General features: G+C 43.0%; 2 protein-coding genes and 1 non-coding gene across 4 annotated transcripts in view; 1 reads left to right on the top strand and 2 right to left on the bottom strand.

Moving 5' to 3' along the window:
* Positions 1-15,267, bottom strand: part of LOC147999228 (disks large homolog 5-like) — a 144,176-nt gene that overhangs the window by 71,822 nt on the left and 57,087 nt on the right. The gene's annotated exons all lie outside the window — the stretch shown is intronic.
* On the top strand, positions 4,178-4,284 carry LOC134483711 (U6 spliceosomal RNA). The gene has a single exon (XR_015644416.1). It is a non-coding gene; the product is annotated as a U6 spliceosomal RNA (small nuclear RNA).
* Positions 14,286-15,267, bottom strand: part of LOC134483547 (disks large homolog 5-like) — a 31,388-nt gene continuing 30,406 nt past the window's right edge. For both annotated transcript variants that reach the window (XM_087596294.1, XM_087596293.1), the window contains exons 5-6: positions 14,680-14,785; positions 14,286-14,556 (exon numbers count right to left, since the gene is read on the bottom strand). In XM_087596294.1, coding sequence (XP_087452420.1) covers positions 14,721-14,785 — 65 coding nt within the window. In that variant the 3' untranslated portion in view covers positions 14,286-14,556; positions 14,680-14,720. The remainder of the gene's footprint in view (positions 14,557-14,679; positions 14,786-15,267) is intronic.

Below are 15,267 nucleotides of genomic sequence, written 5' to 3'. Positions count from 1 at the left end.
TCACAATGCCTCTACCTCCCAATCCATGGAATTAAAGGCATGTGCCAACATGCACTGCCACTAATTAATTTTTAATTAAACATGCTGGCACAATCCAGTAATCCCAGTGCTTAAGAGGCCGAGGCAGGCAGATATCTGGTTTCCTGACAAGTCTGATCTACAGAGAGCCTGTCAGAATAGCCAGGGCCAAACAGAGAAACCCTGTCTCAAAAAATAAACAACAAAATGAATTTGTTTTAAAGAAGAGAGGAACTATTTAACAGAATTAGAGGCAGAGAACCAAAAGGTAATGGGCAGTGCAGAGTCTAGCTTCTGAGATGAAAGTGGACACCAGGGGTTAGGGTGGGGATTCTCATCTTGTACTGGGACACAGAGGGTGGCTTCAGGGATGGAAGGCTCAGTCAGTCATTAGTCAGGATTCTCAATCAAGAGGGTGTTGTAAGATCCAAAATGTGTGAGCAGTGTTCTGCATGAGACTAGAAGAACCTGCCTACCTATACAAAACAGCCAATGAAGAGTAATCACAAGCATACATCTGGAGGTCCACAAGAGGTTAACGTCCACCTTAGTGTGGATTATACAGAGCACAGGTGGAGAGGAGTAGAAGAGCTGATGGTGGCTGAGGCAGGAGAGGAGTTCAGGTGTGAATTTGAGCCAGTAAAGGAGCTTGTAGGTCGGGCAGAGCAATGAGAGGTCTAACAGCATAGCTGTTGAGATCCTTCAGATTAATTTGTCTTAAGAGCCTCATGCCATAGCCAAGGACAGAGTAGATCTGACTATTGGGTGGCTGGGCTCACATAGCCCAACAGGTTTGGCCTTGCATCTGTGAGATTCCAAGTCTCTCCCTTTAGACACAGCCATGGAGAAGGTGTAGCAGTGAAGGTGCAGATGGCTTTGCAATGCTTGGCTTATGGTGTTGAGTACTTCATGCTCCATAGAGCTAGGAAATGTCCTAGAAGCCAGGGAGGCTGAGCATGAGGAAGACAGGTCTCTGGGAGAGAGAAATGATAACCAAAGTCACTAAGAACTTCCTGAATCACAGTGTCTGTTAACCATATATTTTATTTACTTATTTTTATGGGCCTGAGTGTTTCACCTAATAAATGCTTGTGCACCATGTGGTATGTGTGGTGCCCGTGAAGTACAGACTGATTCCCTAGAATTGCAATTACAGGTTAATAGGAGCCACCATGTGGACACTGGGAACTGAACCTTGGTCTTATGCTCTTAGCCACTAAACCAACCATCTCTTCAGCACCACCCCCCAATTGTATAGTCATTAAGATTTAACCATTTGGCCTTCAGTATTTGAATTAATACAGATGTGACAAGAGTTATAGTTAACATGGTGGTTCAGGTATAGACAGGCAGGCATCTCATTGTATACAAAACATGAATCCTTCCTTCCTTTCTTTCTTTCACTTCTTTCTTTCTTTCTTTCTTTCTTTCCTTCTTTCTTTCTTTCTCTCTTTCTCTTTTTGTTTTACTCTTGGAGACAGTGTTGTTTTTTGTGTAGCTGACCTGGAATTAGCTCTGTAGAGGAAGCTGCCTTGAATTCAGAAATCTGTCTGCCTCTGCCTCCCAAGTGTTAGGATCAAAGGCCTGTGCCACCACCACCACACATCCTTCTGTTTAAAGGAAAAATGTAGTCTTACAGGGCAGCATGAATTTAGCCCCGGTATAGACATTTTCCTAGGCCTCAGGAGCTGTAGAGTTCATGAAGGATTTGCTGCCTTACCCTTTAGCCTGGCTAACTATGAGAGCTGCACACCCATGGGTGTTTGCTTCACAAGAGTCTGGAGGATGAGGGTCACAGGCTGAGGTAACTGTGTAGAGCAAAGGATGCTCGGTGAAGGTCAAGTGGGTAAAATGCTGAAATGCTGAGAGAAGAGGCCTATGGTAGGCGCCTCCTACACCTGAGACTTCCAACCCCGAAAAGCAGGGGGTAGAGAGTGAGGATGCAGAGTCCATACAGGTCAGGAAAAGGCCATGTTCCTGAAGCCTCCATGTGTGGTGGACAGGCTCTAGGGCACCATGAGGGAAATCAGGAGCTTCTGGACTTTGTAGAATTACAGGGTTCCATGTTACCTCACATGCCCATGATTTGCCCCCTACTGCATGGAGAAGCCAACACCAGAAGCCTCCAGCTCCCAGCCCTGCTTTTGCCATGTAGGTTTATCCAGAAGAGCTTGGAAGTCCCTGGACCTGGAGTCTCAGGTGGTTGTGAGCCACCTGACCCGGGTGCTGGAGACTGAACTCAAGTCTTCTGCAAGAGCAGCAAAGACCCGTGCGCTGCCTGGCCCAGCCAGGGCTGTGAAATGGTGTTTATTTTCATCTGAACAAGCCCAACAACAGTTTAGGTCCCTAGAAGCCACACAAACCTGGATGCAGTAGAGTCTGTCATCCAGCCCTTCCCACAGGGAGATAGGAGCCTAAAGTGGACAGTCTCTAGGATTAGAGGGAAGGGCTAGCCTAGCATACACAGCCATGGACGAGAGGTAGAAGGTGAGGATCTGTGCTCAGGTTGTCCCTGACCTTTACACAAGCACATGAGTACCTGTACTCACAGAACGCCATACAGACATACGTGAGTAAAGATATAAAACAAACAACATTGAAAATACAATATACTGGGGCTGGAGGGATGGCTCAGTGGTTAAGACCACTGACTGCTCTTCCAGAGGATCTGAGTTCAATTCCCAGCAACCACACTGTGTCATATAACCATTTCTAATCTCATCTTCTACCCTCTACTGTTGTGTCTGAAAACAGGGACAGTGTACTCACTCATATGGACAAAATAAATAGTTTTTGTTTTAATCCTTTTCTAAAAAAAGAAACCCATCTGTGACACATGATCATTGTGTGATTCCAAATGTGCCTAAGTCAGTACAGTCCTATTGCTACATGGTGTACCAGTTGTGTCAGCCTTGGTAGTAGAATGGCACAGTTGAAAAGATGCTGGTCACAGTGACCAGGCAGCCTAGAAAGTTCACCATGAGCAGAGAAGGCTGTGCTGTGTCCTAGTCCTCTACCCCACACTGCCACCTCATCCCTACGAATAGAGCAAAAAAGAACAGATGAGGAATCTTCAAGGTTTCTTTCCTCTTTGATTTCTTTATTAACCTAGCCCCTGTGCTACATGTAAACTTGTCACATCCACTGTCCCATCCCTAAGCCCTCATACCTGTCAGATAAGACCGGAATCTTGCTTTGGGGGGAAGCTCTGGTCCCTCTCTGTCCTAAGAGGCTCTGAGCCATCGCTGAAAGAGAGTCCTCTGAGGATTGAGGGAAGTCCATAGCCCGTACTCTGACTTCCAGGAAGGTTTGAGGAAGGTGGTCCTCTTCTTGTGGTTCCTCTAGTAGGAGCAGCCCACACTTGGGCCCAGCTCCCACTATCAGGAAAAGACAGGTGGCTCTGGTCTTTGCACAGCTCCAGCGGAATGAACAGTGCATCTCTCCTCTCTCTCTTTCAGGAAGTCTCAGCCTCTGGTGCAGGTGATGTTCCCAAGGCAAAGGAAAGGGAAGTGCAGAGTGAGGACTCCCAGGATCCTTTAAAACATTGTCTGCATTGTCTTCATTAATTTTTCTGTTTAATTTTTATTCCATGTGTATTGATCTCATTGTAGGGGTGTGCATTCCAAAGCATGAGTGTTGAAGGTAGAGGAAAAAGCATGGGAGTCACTTTATCCTACCGTGTGGGGTCCCAGGCTCTGAACCGGGTTGTTGAGCTTGGCTACAACGATCTTTCATACTGAATTTCCTGCTGGCTCTGATTTCAGGGAGAGCGTCTCATAGAGCCCAGATTGGCCAGTAAACTACTGATCATCCTGCCTCAAGTATTGCCATCTAGTTCATGAAAGGGTTGAGTTATTGACACGAGGAACTGGGGATGGGCAGAGGTGCATGACTGAGGCTATCTCTGCTCAGTGGCATGCCTTTGGGGACTGATAGTTTTCATCACTGATATGTCATTTGACTGCAGTGCTCCTCTGGAGAGAAGGAGTCTCTTTTGCCAGGGCATCAGGCTCTCCAGACAGGCCTGGAAGGTGGAGGTCTAGAGGCCAGGCCTGCATTCCTCTTCAGAAGCTGCATTTACCACTCTGGACAGTGCTGTAGAACAGGGTCACATATCCAGTTCTACCCTGAGACCTGCTGATAAAGAATGTCTATCCTGGTGCTCGCTTCGGCAGCACATATAATAAAATTGGAACGATACAGAGAAGATTAGCATGGCCCCTGCGCAAGGATGACACGCAAATTCGTGAAGCGTTCCATATTTTTAGAAATAATTGACTCAACTGTCAAAGATAATGTAAAGCGGAAAAAGCTACTGGTCCAAAACATACAGGAAATCCAGGACTCAATGAGAAGATCAAACCTAAGGATAATAGGTATAGAAGAGAGTGAAGACTCCCAGCTCAAAGGACCAGTAGATATCTTCAACAAAATCATAGAAGAAAACTTCCCTAACCTAAAAAAAGAGACACCCATAGGGATACAAGAAGCCTACAGAACTCCAAATAGATTGGACCAGAAAAGAAACACCTCCCGTCACATAATAGTCAAAACACCAAATGCACAAAATAAAGAAAGAATATTAAAAGCAGTAAGAGAAAAAGGTCAAGTAACATATAAAGGCAGACCTATGAGAATCACACCAGACTTCTCGCCAGAAACTATGAAGGCCAGAAGATCCTGGACTGATGTCATACAGACCCTAAGAGAACACAAATGCCAGCCCAGGTTACTGTATCCTGCAAAACTCTCAATTAACATAGATGTAGAAACCAAGATATTCCATGACAAAACCGAATTTACACAATATCTTTCTACAAATCCAGCACTACAAAGGATAATAAATGGTAAAGCCCAACATAAGGAGGCAAGCTATACCCTAGAATAAGCAAGAAACTAATTGTCTTGGCAACAAACAAAGAGAATGAAAGCACACAAACATAACCTCACATCCAAATATGAATATAACGGGAAGCAATAATCACTATTCCTTAATATCTCTCAACATCAATGGCCTCAACTCCCCAATAAAAAACATAGATTAACAAACTGGATACGCAACGAGGACCCTGCATTCTGCTGCCTACAGGAAACACACCTCAGAGACAAAGACAGACATTACCTCAGAGTGAAAGGCTGGAAAACAATTTTCCAAGCAAATGGTCAGAAGAAGCAAGCTGGAGTAGCCATTCTAATATCAAATAAAATCAATTTTCAATTAAAAGTCATCAAAAAATATAAGGAAGGACACTTCATATTCATCAAAGGAAAAATCCACCAAGATGAACTCTCAATCCTAAATATCTATGCCCCAAATACAAGGGCACCTACATATGTAAAACAAACCTTACTAAAGCTCAAAACACACATTGCACCTCACACAATAATAGTGGGAGATTTCAACACCCCACTCTCATCAATGGACAGATCATGGAAACAGAAATTAAACAGAGATGTAGACAGACTAAGAGAAGTCATGAGCCAAATGGACTTAACGGATATTTATAGAACATTCTATCCTAAAGCAAAAGGATATACCTTCTTCTCAGCTCCTCATGGTACTTTCTCCAAAATTGACCATATAATTGGTCAAAAAACGGGCCTCAACAGGTACAGAAAGATAGAAATAATCCCATGCGTGCTATCGGACCACCACGGCCTAAAACTGTTCTTCAATAACAATCAAGGAAGAATGCCCACATATACGTGGAAATTGAACAATGCTCTACTCAATGATAACCTGGTCAAGGAAGAAATAAAGAAAGAAATTAAAAACTTTTTTAGAATTTAGTGTAAATGAAGGTACAACATACCCAAACTTATGGGAAATATGAAAGCTGTGCTAAGAGGAAAACTCATAGCGCTGGGTGCCTGCAGAAAGAAACAGGAAAGAACATATGTCAGCAGCTTGACAGCACACCTAAAAGCTCTAGAACAAAAAGAAGCAAATACACCCAGGAGGAGTAGAAGGCAGGAAATAATCAAACTCAGAGCAGAAATCAGCCAAGTAGAAACAAAAAGGACCATAGAAAGAATCAACAGAACCAAAAGTTGGTTCTTTGAGAAAATCAAAAAGATAGATAAACCCTTAGCCAGACTAACGAGAGGACACAGAGAATGCATCCAAATTAACAAAATCAGAAATGAAAAGGGAGACATAACAACAGATTCAGAGGAAATTCAAAAAATCATCAGATCTTACTATAAAAACCTATATTCAACAAAACTTGAAAATCTACAGGAAATGGACAATTTCCTAGACAGATACCAGGTACCGAAGTTAAATCAGGAACAGATAAACCAGTTAAACAACCCCATAACTCCTAAGGAAATAGAAGCAGTCATTAAAGTTCTCCCAACCAAAAAGATCCCAGGTCCAGACGGGTTTAGTGCAGAATTCTATCAAACCTTCATAGAAGACCTCATACCAATATTATCCAAACTATTCCACAAAATTGAAACAGATGGATCACTTCCGAATACCTTCTACGAAGCCACAATTACTCTTATACCTAAACCACACAAAGACACAACAAAGAAAGAGAACTTCAGACCAATTTCCCTTATGAATATCGACGCAAAAATACTCAATAAAATTCTGGCAAACTGAATCCAAGAGCACATCAAAACAATCATCCACCATGATCAAGTAGGCTTCATCCCAGGCATGCAGGGATGGTTTAATATACGGAAAACCATCAACATGATCCATTATATAAACAAACTGAAAGAACAAAACCACATGATCATTTCATTAGATGCTGAGAAAGCATTTGACAAAATTCAACACCCCTTCATGATAAAAGTCCTGGAAAGAATAGGAATTCAAGGCCCATACCTAAACATAGTAAAAGCCATATACAGCAAACCAGTTGTTAACATTAAACTAAATGGAGAGAAACTTGAAGCAATCCCACTAAAATCAGGGACTAGACAAGGCTGCCCACTCTCTCCCTACTTATTCAATATAGTTCTTGAAGTTTTAGCCAGAGCAATCAGACAACAAAAGGAGGTCAAGGGGATACGGATCGGAAAAGAAGAAGTCAAAATATCACTATTTGCAGATGATATGATAGTATATTTATGTAATCCCAAAAGTTCCACCAGAGAACTACTAAAGCTGATAAACAACTTCAGCAAAGTGGCTGGGTATAAAATTAACTCAAATAAATCAGTAGCCTTCCTCTACACAAAAGAGAAACAAGCCGAGAAAGAAATTAGGGAAACGACACCCTTCATAATAGACCAAAATAATATAAAGTACCTCGGTGTGACTTTAACCAAGCAAGTAAAAGATTTGTACAATAAGAACTTCAAGACTCTGAAGAAAGAAATTGAAGAAATCCTCAGAAGATGGAAAGATCTCCCATGCACATGGATTGGCAGGATTAATATAGTAAAAATGGCCATTTTACCAAAAGCGATCTACAGATTCAATGCAATCCCCATCAAAATACCAATCCAATTCTTCAAAGAGTTAGACAGAACAATTTGCAAATTCATCTGGAATAGCAAATACCCAGGATAGCTAAAACTATCCTCAACAATAAAAGGACTTCAGGGGGAATCACTATCCCTGAACTCAAGCAGTATTACAGAGCAATAGTGATAAAAACTGCATGGTATTGTTACAGAGACAGACAGATAGAACAATGGAACAGAATTGAAGACCCAGAAATGAACCACACACTTATGGGCACTTTGATTTTTGACAAAGGAGCCAAAACCATCAAATGGAAAAAAGATAGCATTTTTAGCAAATGGTGGTGGTTCAACTGGAGGTCAACTTGTAGAAGAATGCAGATCGATCCATGCTTATCACCCTGTACAAAGCTTAAGTCCAAGTGGATCAAGGACCTCCACATCAAACCAGATACACTGAAACTAATAGAAGAAAAACTAGGGAAGCATCTGGAACACATGGGCACTGGAAAAAATTTCCTGAACAAAACACCAATGGCTTATGCTCTAAGATCAATAATCAATAAATGGGATCTCATAAAACTGCAAAGCTTCTGTAAGACAAAGGACACTGTGGTTAGGACAAAACGGCAACCAACAGATTGGGAAAAGATCTTTACCAATCCTACAACAGATAGAGGCCTTATATCCAAAATATACAAAGAACTCAAGAAGTTAGACCGCAGGGAGACAAATAACCCTATTAAAAAATGGGGTTCAGAGCTAAACAAAGAATTCACAGCTGAGGAATACTGAATGGCTGAGAAAAACCTAAAGAAATGTTCAACATCTTTAGTCATAAGGGAAATGCAAATCAAAACAACCCTGAGATTTCACCTCACACCAGTGAGAATGGGTAAGATCAAAAACTCAGGTGACAGCAGATGCTGGCGAGGATGCAGAGAAAGAGGAACACTCCTCCATTGTTGGTGGGAGGCAGACTGGTACAACCATTCTGGAAATCAGTTGGAGGATTCTCAGAAAATTGGACATTGAACTACCTGAGGATCCAGGTATACCTCTCTTGGGCATACACCCAAAAGACGCCCCAACATATAAAAAAGACACGTGCTCCACTATGTTCATCGCAGCCTTATTTATAATAGCCAGAAGCTGGAAAGAACCCAGATGCCCTTCAACAGAGGAATGGATACAGAAAATGTGGTACATCTACACAATGGAATATTACTCAGCTATCAAAAACAACGGCTTTATGAAATTCGTAGGCAAATGGTTGGAACTGGAAAATATCATCCTGAGTAAGCTAACCCAATCACAGAAAGACATACATGGTATGCACTCATTGATAAGTGGCTATTAGCCCAAATGCTTGAATTACCCTAGATGCCTAGAACAAATGAAACTCAAGACAGATGATCAAAATGTGAATGCTTCACTCCTTCTTTAAAAGGGGAACAAGAATACCCTTGGCAGGGAATAGAGAGGCAAAGATTAAAACAGAGACAGAAGGAACACCCATTCAGAGCCTGCCCCACATGTGGCCCATACATATACAGCCATCCAATTAGACAAGATGGATGAAGCAAAGAAGTGCAGGCCGACAGGAGCGGGATGTAGATCTTCCCGAGAGACACAGCCAGAATACAGCAAACACAGAGGCGGATGCCAGCAGCAACCACTGAATTGAGAATAGGACCCCCGTTGAAGGAATCAGAGAAAGAACTGGAAGAGCTTGAAGGGGCTCGAGACCCCTTATGAACAAGAATGCCAAGCAACCAGAGCTTCCAGGGACTAAGCCACTACCTAAAGAGTATACATGGACTGACCCTGGACTCTGACTTCATAGGTAGCAATGAATATCCTAGTAAGAGCACCAGTGGAAGGGGTAGCCCTGGGTCCTGCTAAGACTGAACCCCCAGTGAACTAGATTGTTGGGGGGAGGGCGGCAAGGGGAGGAAGATGGGGAGGGGAACACCCATAAAGAAGGGGAGGAGGGAGGAGGATGTTTGCCCGGAAACCGGGAAAGGGAATAACACTCGAAATGTATATAAGAAATACTCAAGTTAATAAAAAAAAAAAAAAAAAAAAAAAAGAGAGAAGTCTGGTGTAATTCAGATAGGTCTGAATTCATTTGTTACTGCATATTTATACCTTACCCCTTTTAATATTCTTTCTTGATCTGAGCATTTAGGGTTTTAATTGTTATGTGAATGGAGGAATATTTTCTGGTCTGCTCCCATCTGTCAGATTCTATGGCCGTGCTTCTCAACACTCCTAGTGCTGCACACCTGTAATACAGTGCTTCATGCTGTGATGACTCCCACCATAAAATTATTTCAGTACTACTTCATAACTAATATTGCTACTCTTATAAGTCATAATGTGCAAGGTATCTGATATACATTCTTTGTGACTGGTCGTAGCCCAGAGTTTGTGAAACATTGCATTATATACATTTTTTTTTAAAGAGAAGCCTTCATCTAAGACGGTCCTGATGCAGGTGTAAGAGCAGAGACACCCTGACATAGTGACAAGTTAGCAGGCCCAAGGCCGCTTGCCTTAATGGCAACAGAGATTCCTGGGTAAAGGCACAATCTGAAATCACTGTCCCCAGGACATTTCTTACCTCAGTTTTTCCCCATTACACGGTGTGTCTGCTTGGCCATGTCTGTCCAGGAAGCCAGTCCCTGTAGTCTCTGATACAGACAGAATCCTAAAGGTGAGAATGTTTTCCCTCTGTTGGCTCCCAGTCACTTCTACAGAAGTAAGTTCAAATCACCCGTGGGTATATGTGTCTCTCTCCCATAATGTGTGAGACTTGAAATGTCATCCATTTGAGTTGACAAAAACCAACTCTCACTTCAGATTTACAGCTGACCAACACTTAGTTTCAGGAGAATGAAGAAGCTGGCCAGGCCTGCAGAGTCAGATCCCCTCCCTGCCTGGGACAATCCCACCCACAGTAGACTTCAGCTTCACCTAGCAGCTGTTATCAGAAAATCTGACCTTAAGGTTCTGAAGTCCACACATGCACAAACCCTAAGGTTGTTAGATGGTGGATATGGGGTTTTTCTCCAATTTAAAATCATTCAGGCCTCTTTTCTCCCCTGGGATGCACTTTGTTCTCTCAGGTCTGTTCTTCTCAGAAGTCAACTCTCAGAAGGGGCACTTTGCTCTAACTCCTCCATGGGACCCACCCAGCATTGTGACTGGAGGATCCTAAGGAGTTGTAGCTCTGAGCTGGGAGGGGGAGCTCTCACCCTGACATGGAGAAGCCTGTTTTCACAGCTGATCTGGATCTGAGGAAAAGGTGCTTTTAAAGAAGCCTGTGAAAGTGTCTCCTGCAGGAGAGCCCACCCTGCAGGTAAAGTCACACAAGACAGGGAAAAGTGGCTTCTCAACTTTCCCAGGGCTCTCAAACCAGGGAGGGTAACTGATTTCAGAGAGTTTGAGAAAGGCCTCCATCTCCCTGAAAGACTTCCCTCAATCATAAGTACCACCACTACCCCAGGCTCAGCAAAGCCCTCCAACTACCAGTTCCTGGCAAATGAAACCCAGTGTGGAGAATTGAGGATAACACTTCTAGGAAAAGGGAGACACAAGCCTCTGGGGGTCCTGACCTGGGGTCTGTCCCTCAGGCTCTCCTCACTTCCCCTAGGTGCCTAGGGCAGGGGCAGGGTCAGGAGTAGGGGGAGGGGCAAGTTCATGGTCAGGGGCAGGGTCAGGGGCAAGCAGTGACCTCCAGCCACAAGATAGGCTTTGGGTGCATGGAACAGGCAGCAGCAGAGCTCGCCCTGCCCTCCTTCTCTCTGGAGTGGGAAAGCATGGAGACCTGAGTGGTAGGGAAGAGTTGGGGAACTCACAGCTGCTTTTCCTCTGGCTGCAACTGCAAGTGGAGGGCGAAAGAAGCCAGAGAGTCTCAGGGGATCCCCCCATTTCCTGATTTCATTGTCCTTGTGGATGTCCAGGATGAAGGCTGTGCTTGGCTGGGCCAGAAGCCCCGCAGACAGGTAGAAGATGCACAACTGGCCTGTGACCTCCCTGGGCACCCACTGGGACCCAGCTCAAGTGGCCACAGACACTCACCAGGCACCCTGCCCCAGCCCTAAGCCTGTACACACCAAGGCCACAGCACCTCTGCTAGTCTCTCCCACCATGAGCACTCACCCTGGCACCCTGGCTGGCTTACACTCTCTGTAGGGAGCTCCTTGTCTGGTTTAGACACCAGGTTGATTATGGCCTCAGAGAAGGAGTTTGACATTGTTCCTTCTCTTTCAATATAGTGGAATAATTGAAGCACTACTGTTATTAGGTCTTCATTAAAAGTCTGATAGGATTCTGCATTAAAGCCATATGGCCTGAGATTTCGCTTTTTAATTTTTGGAGGGGCAAACTATACTGACTGTATCTATTTTCTTCTGAGAATTATCCATGTACCTTCCCAGATCTGTGTTTATGTTGGTAATTGTTATCTGTCTAGAAAATACCAATATCAAATAGATTTTCAGTTTTCTGGAGTAAAGGCCTCTGAGGTAAGACCTAATGGTTGTTGAATTTGTTCATTGTCTATTGTTAGATCCCCCTTTCATTTCTAATTGTGTCAATTTAGGTATTGTCTCTGGTGTGCAGTTTGTTTGAGGAAGGGGTTGCCTCTCTGGTTGATCTTCTCAACAAAAATACAAAAAAAGAAACAAAAAAAAATAAAACAAACAAAAAACCCAACACACAGTACTTGATTCTCTTGACTCTTTGTATTTTTCACTTTATTTGTAATTGACTGATTTGATTTGAGCCCTGAATTAATTTCCTGCCATCAAATCGTACCTGACATTCTATGGGATGAGGTTTGGCCTCATCTTGTTAACAGCAACATGTAACTTCTGAGCTGTTTCTGCTCTCTGTAGTGGTAATGATGTCAAATCTTACTGAAAACCATGCATAGCCTGGTTTAGGCTGTATTAAAGTAGCCCACCAATTCAGTGTTCCCTGCAAGGTGCCATGGGACAGCAGTAGCATGAGTCTGCATGCACCTCGACAGTTTTCATTAGGGACTACACACACACACACACACACACACACACACACTTTACTGACATGGTGCACATTCTTTGCACATACAGAAGAAAGTGAGAAGTAATGAAAACACACCAATAATGGAATTGATGGAGGGAGCTGTGGGAAAGCTGGGGCTTAGAGTTATTTAAAGGCCCTGTGCAGGCTCTCCTTTTGTTGGAGGAGAAACTTCAAGTGCAATGTGGTTCTTTATTTTCTTTCTCTAAAGCACAGAGGGCTAGGGAGGAACACAGGGCTTTGAGCTTGTTCGGCAAGTGCAGTCACACTGAATTAAATCCTAGGGCTGGAACCCTATTAATCTTCTACAGAATTACAGAGCAGCCTGGATGAAGACTCTCAGCTGAAAAGGTGGACATCTCAAGACAGGCACTGGACAATGGCTGACAGACTTGACTGAAGAGTGGTAATGTTTTGCTATCTCACAGGAAAAGAAGGCCCCTCCCACTACACTGTACTCTAAGGACAGTTTATTCAGGTTAGGATGACATGAACTAATGTCTCATGTCACAGATGTCAGCACAAAGTATCCAAGGTATTGTATGCCAATGGTAGCATTAACAGAACAAAGCACACAGTGTCATGAAGACATAAATCATGAGTTTGTGTAGCAAGACCCAGGCCTCTTCCAGGGTCTTAGATAGTAATGGAGAACCTCAAATACGGTAGTAATGTGATAGTGTGGTGTGAATCTAGTTACAACTAGCTTCTATTGTGACACAGATGACTCTTTTTGTGTCATGGTCAGCTTATAATGAATGACTAGACCCAAGCATGAGAATAACCAAATTCTACATTTCTTCTCTAGCTGCTGAGCTTTTAAAAGCCCTGGGGTGACAGCAAGCTTTTGTGGACATTCTGGATTGGTCCTTGTGTACTTTAACTCTCTGAGTCACCTCCACTCTCAGTAAGTTAGTTCAATTCCATATTGGAAATCAATCACCTGGAAAAAATACATTCCCAATACGATCCCAGATTGGCCATGGAAAAAGGGTAGCTTGAACTGTCCCACCTAGGTTCTGGGCTTGCACAGGCCTCCTCTCCAAAAGAAACCTGTGTTCATAGCTGCAGGCTACATTCACTATGGATGCTCTGGAGGATCCTCCCTAAATGGCTCAGATTAAAATAATTTTCTTGTTAACAATCAAAAAACTGATTATGCCAAGCTGGCCTACATGAAGCTAGTTTCAATTCTGTATTTTATCAGATGTGCAGAATACATGTGGTCATCATAGATAACAGGTGAAAGATCTGCTCTAATAAGGAAACTAAGTGATGCTGGAGGATGATCCTGACCCACACTGAGCAGTGGGGACACCAGAGCCCTGTAGGGATGCCTGACAACCTAACACGTTGAGCATGCACAGCTCAGTAAGTTCCCTGTGAACACACATCTCCTGAGATCTCTCTATTTAATTGGAGGTGATCCTGTCCACCTAATACAGCACCTCATGTGGAATAACAAAAGCCACCTGCAGGAGCTGTGGTGATGACTCACAGGGTAAAGAAACTGCTGCTCTCTCAGAGGAACCACATGGACCCTAACAATTGGGTAAAGTGTGTCATTGATTACATCACAATGTGTGTGTCCAAGACACAGCCACATTCTCCACACAAAAGACACTATCACACTGGGTATCCCTTGGTGACTTTGAATTCTCTTATTAGCTCAGGCTCCATGGAACATGCAGAGATCCATCTGTAGCTGTCAGTTCTAGGTCCACAGGAAGGGACAGAACCCTTGAGTAAGAATGATGGTCTTAAGAGTCAAGAGATAGAATTCAATTTTTATTCATAACAAATACATTTTTACAACAAAACAGGATTAAAATGAATAAAAATATTTAAAAATGTTTGAAAGTAAAAATAGTAACAAGAACATATAAATATGAAACAACAAAAAGAAAACTTCAATTAAAATCATAACAAAAATATTTCTAAAAGCATATTCTTAACGAACATTTAGAAGCACAGATGTATTGCTGTTTCTCCTCTAGCACACATAATGAAAGGTGGTCCCCCAAGTTGTTTCTCAAGTGCTGTTTTCTGAAGAAGAAAGTGAGTAAGACCTCAATCAGTCAGGCTGGCTTAGTGTTATATAAATTTAGTGTCTCTAAGAAATGACAAATTAACTCTGAGGAAGAATACTCATCCAAAAAATGTTGTTACCGTTCACGATGTTTGTCATCAGGGACTCCTGAGAAAGCAACTTATTCCTCAGGAAGCTCTCTTACTGGCGTGTGTCCAATTCCATCTCTCTTGCACTTTCTGAGACCTGGGAGAGGAAGGCAGTTTTTCAGACACTGATTTGGTGGTGAAACGCAAGCCAGCTGTCAGAATGCTGCCTTCTACCACCTCAGTTCTATTGGACAATTAACATGGACCTTTTAACTGATATCATTGTTGCTAACTCTGTGGGCAGGGAAAATCTCCAGCAAGCCTCACAGTAATGTGGGCTGACAATATGGGACCCAGACTTATACCAGTGCAAACCAAGAACAGGGCAATGGAAGAGACCTCATTGGGTTGCAGGAAGAAAGGAGATGTCCATATGTCACCAAGGTTAAAGCCAATGACAAGTACTAATTTGACATTTGCACTTAGTTCTTATCCCAGAAAGGTGCTTCCTACACAAGAGATCACATGACCACTTGTCATTTGTCAAGAACCAAGAACATGTTCAAAACTCTACATAGCATCCAATCTATCACGTGCATGTGCAATAATGTGATATGTTATTGATCTGTCACCATTTCT

Source organism: Rattus norvegicus, chromosome 19 (genome assembly GCF_021556685.1).
Source record: "Rattus norvegicus strain SHRSP/BbbUtx chromosome 19, alternate assembly SHRSP_T2T, whole genome shotgun sequence".
In the NCBI taxonomy this organism is placed as follows: Eukaryota; Metazoa; Chordata; class Mammalia; order Rodentia; family Muridae; genus Rattus; species Rattus norvegicus.
This window is presented reverse-complemented; position numbering and strand designations above follow the sequence as displayed.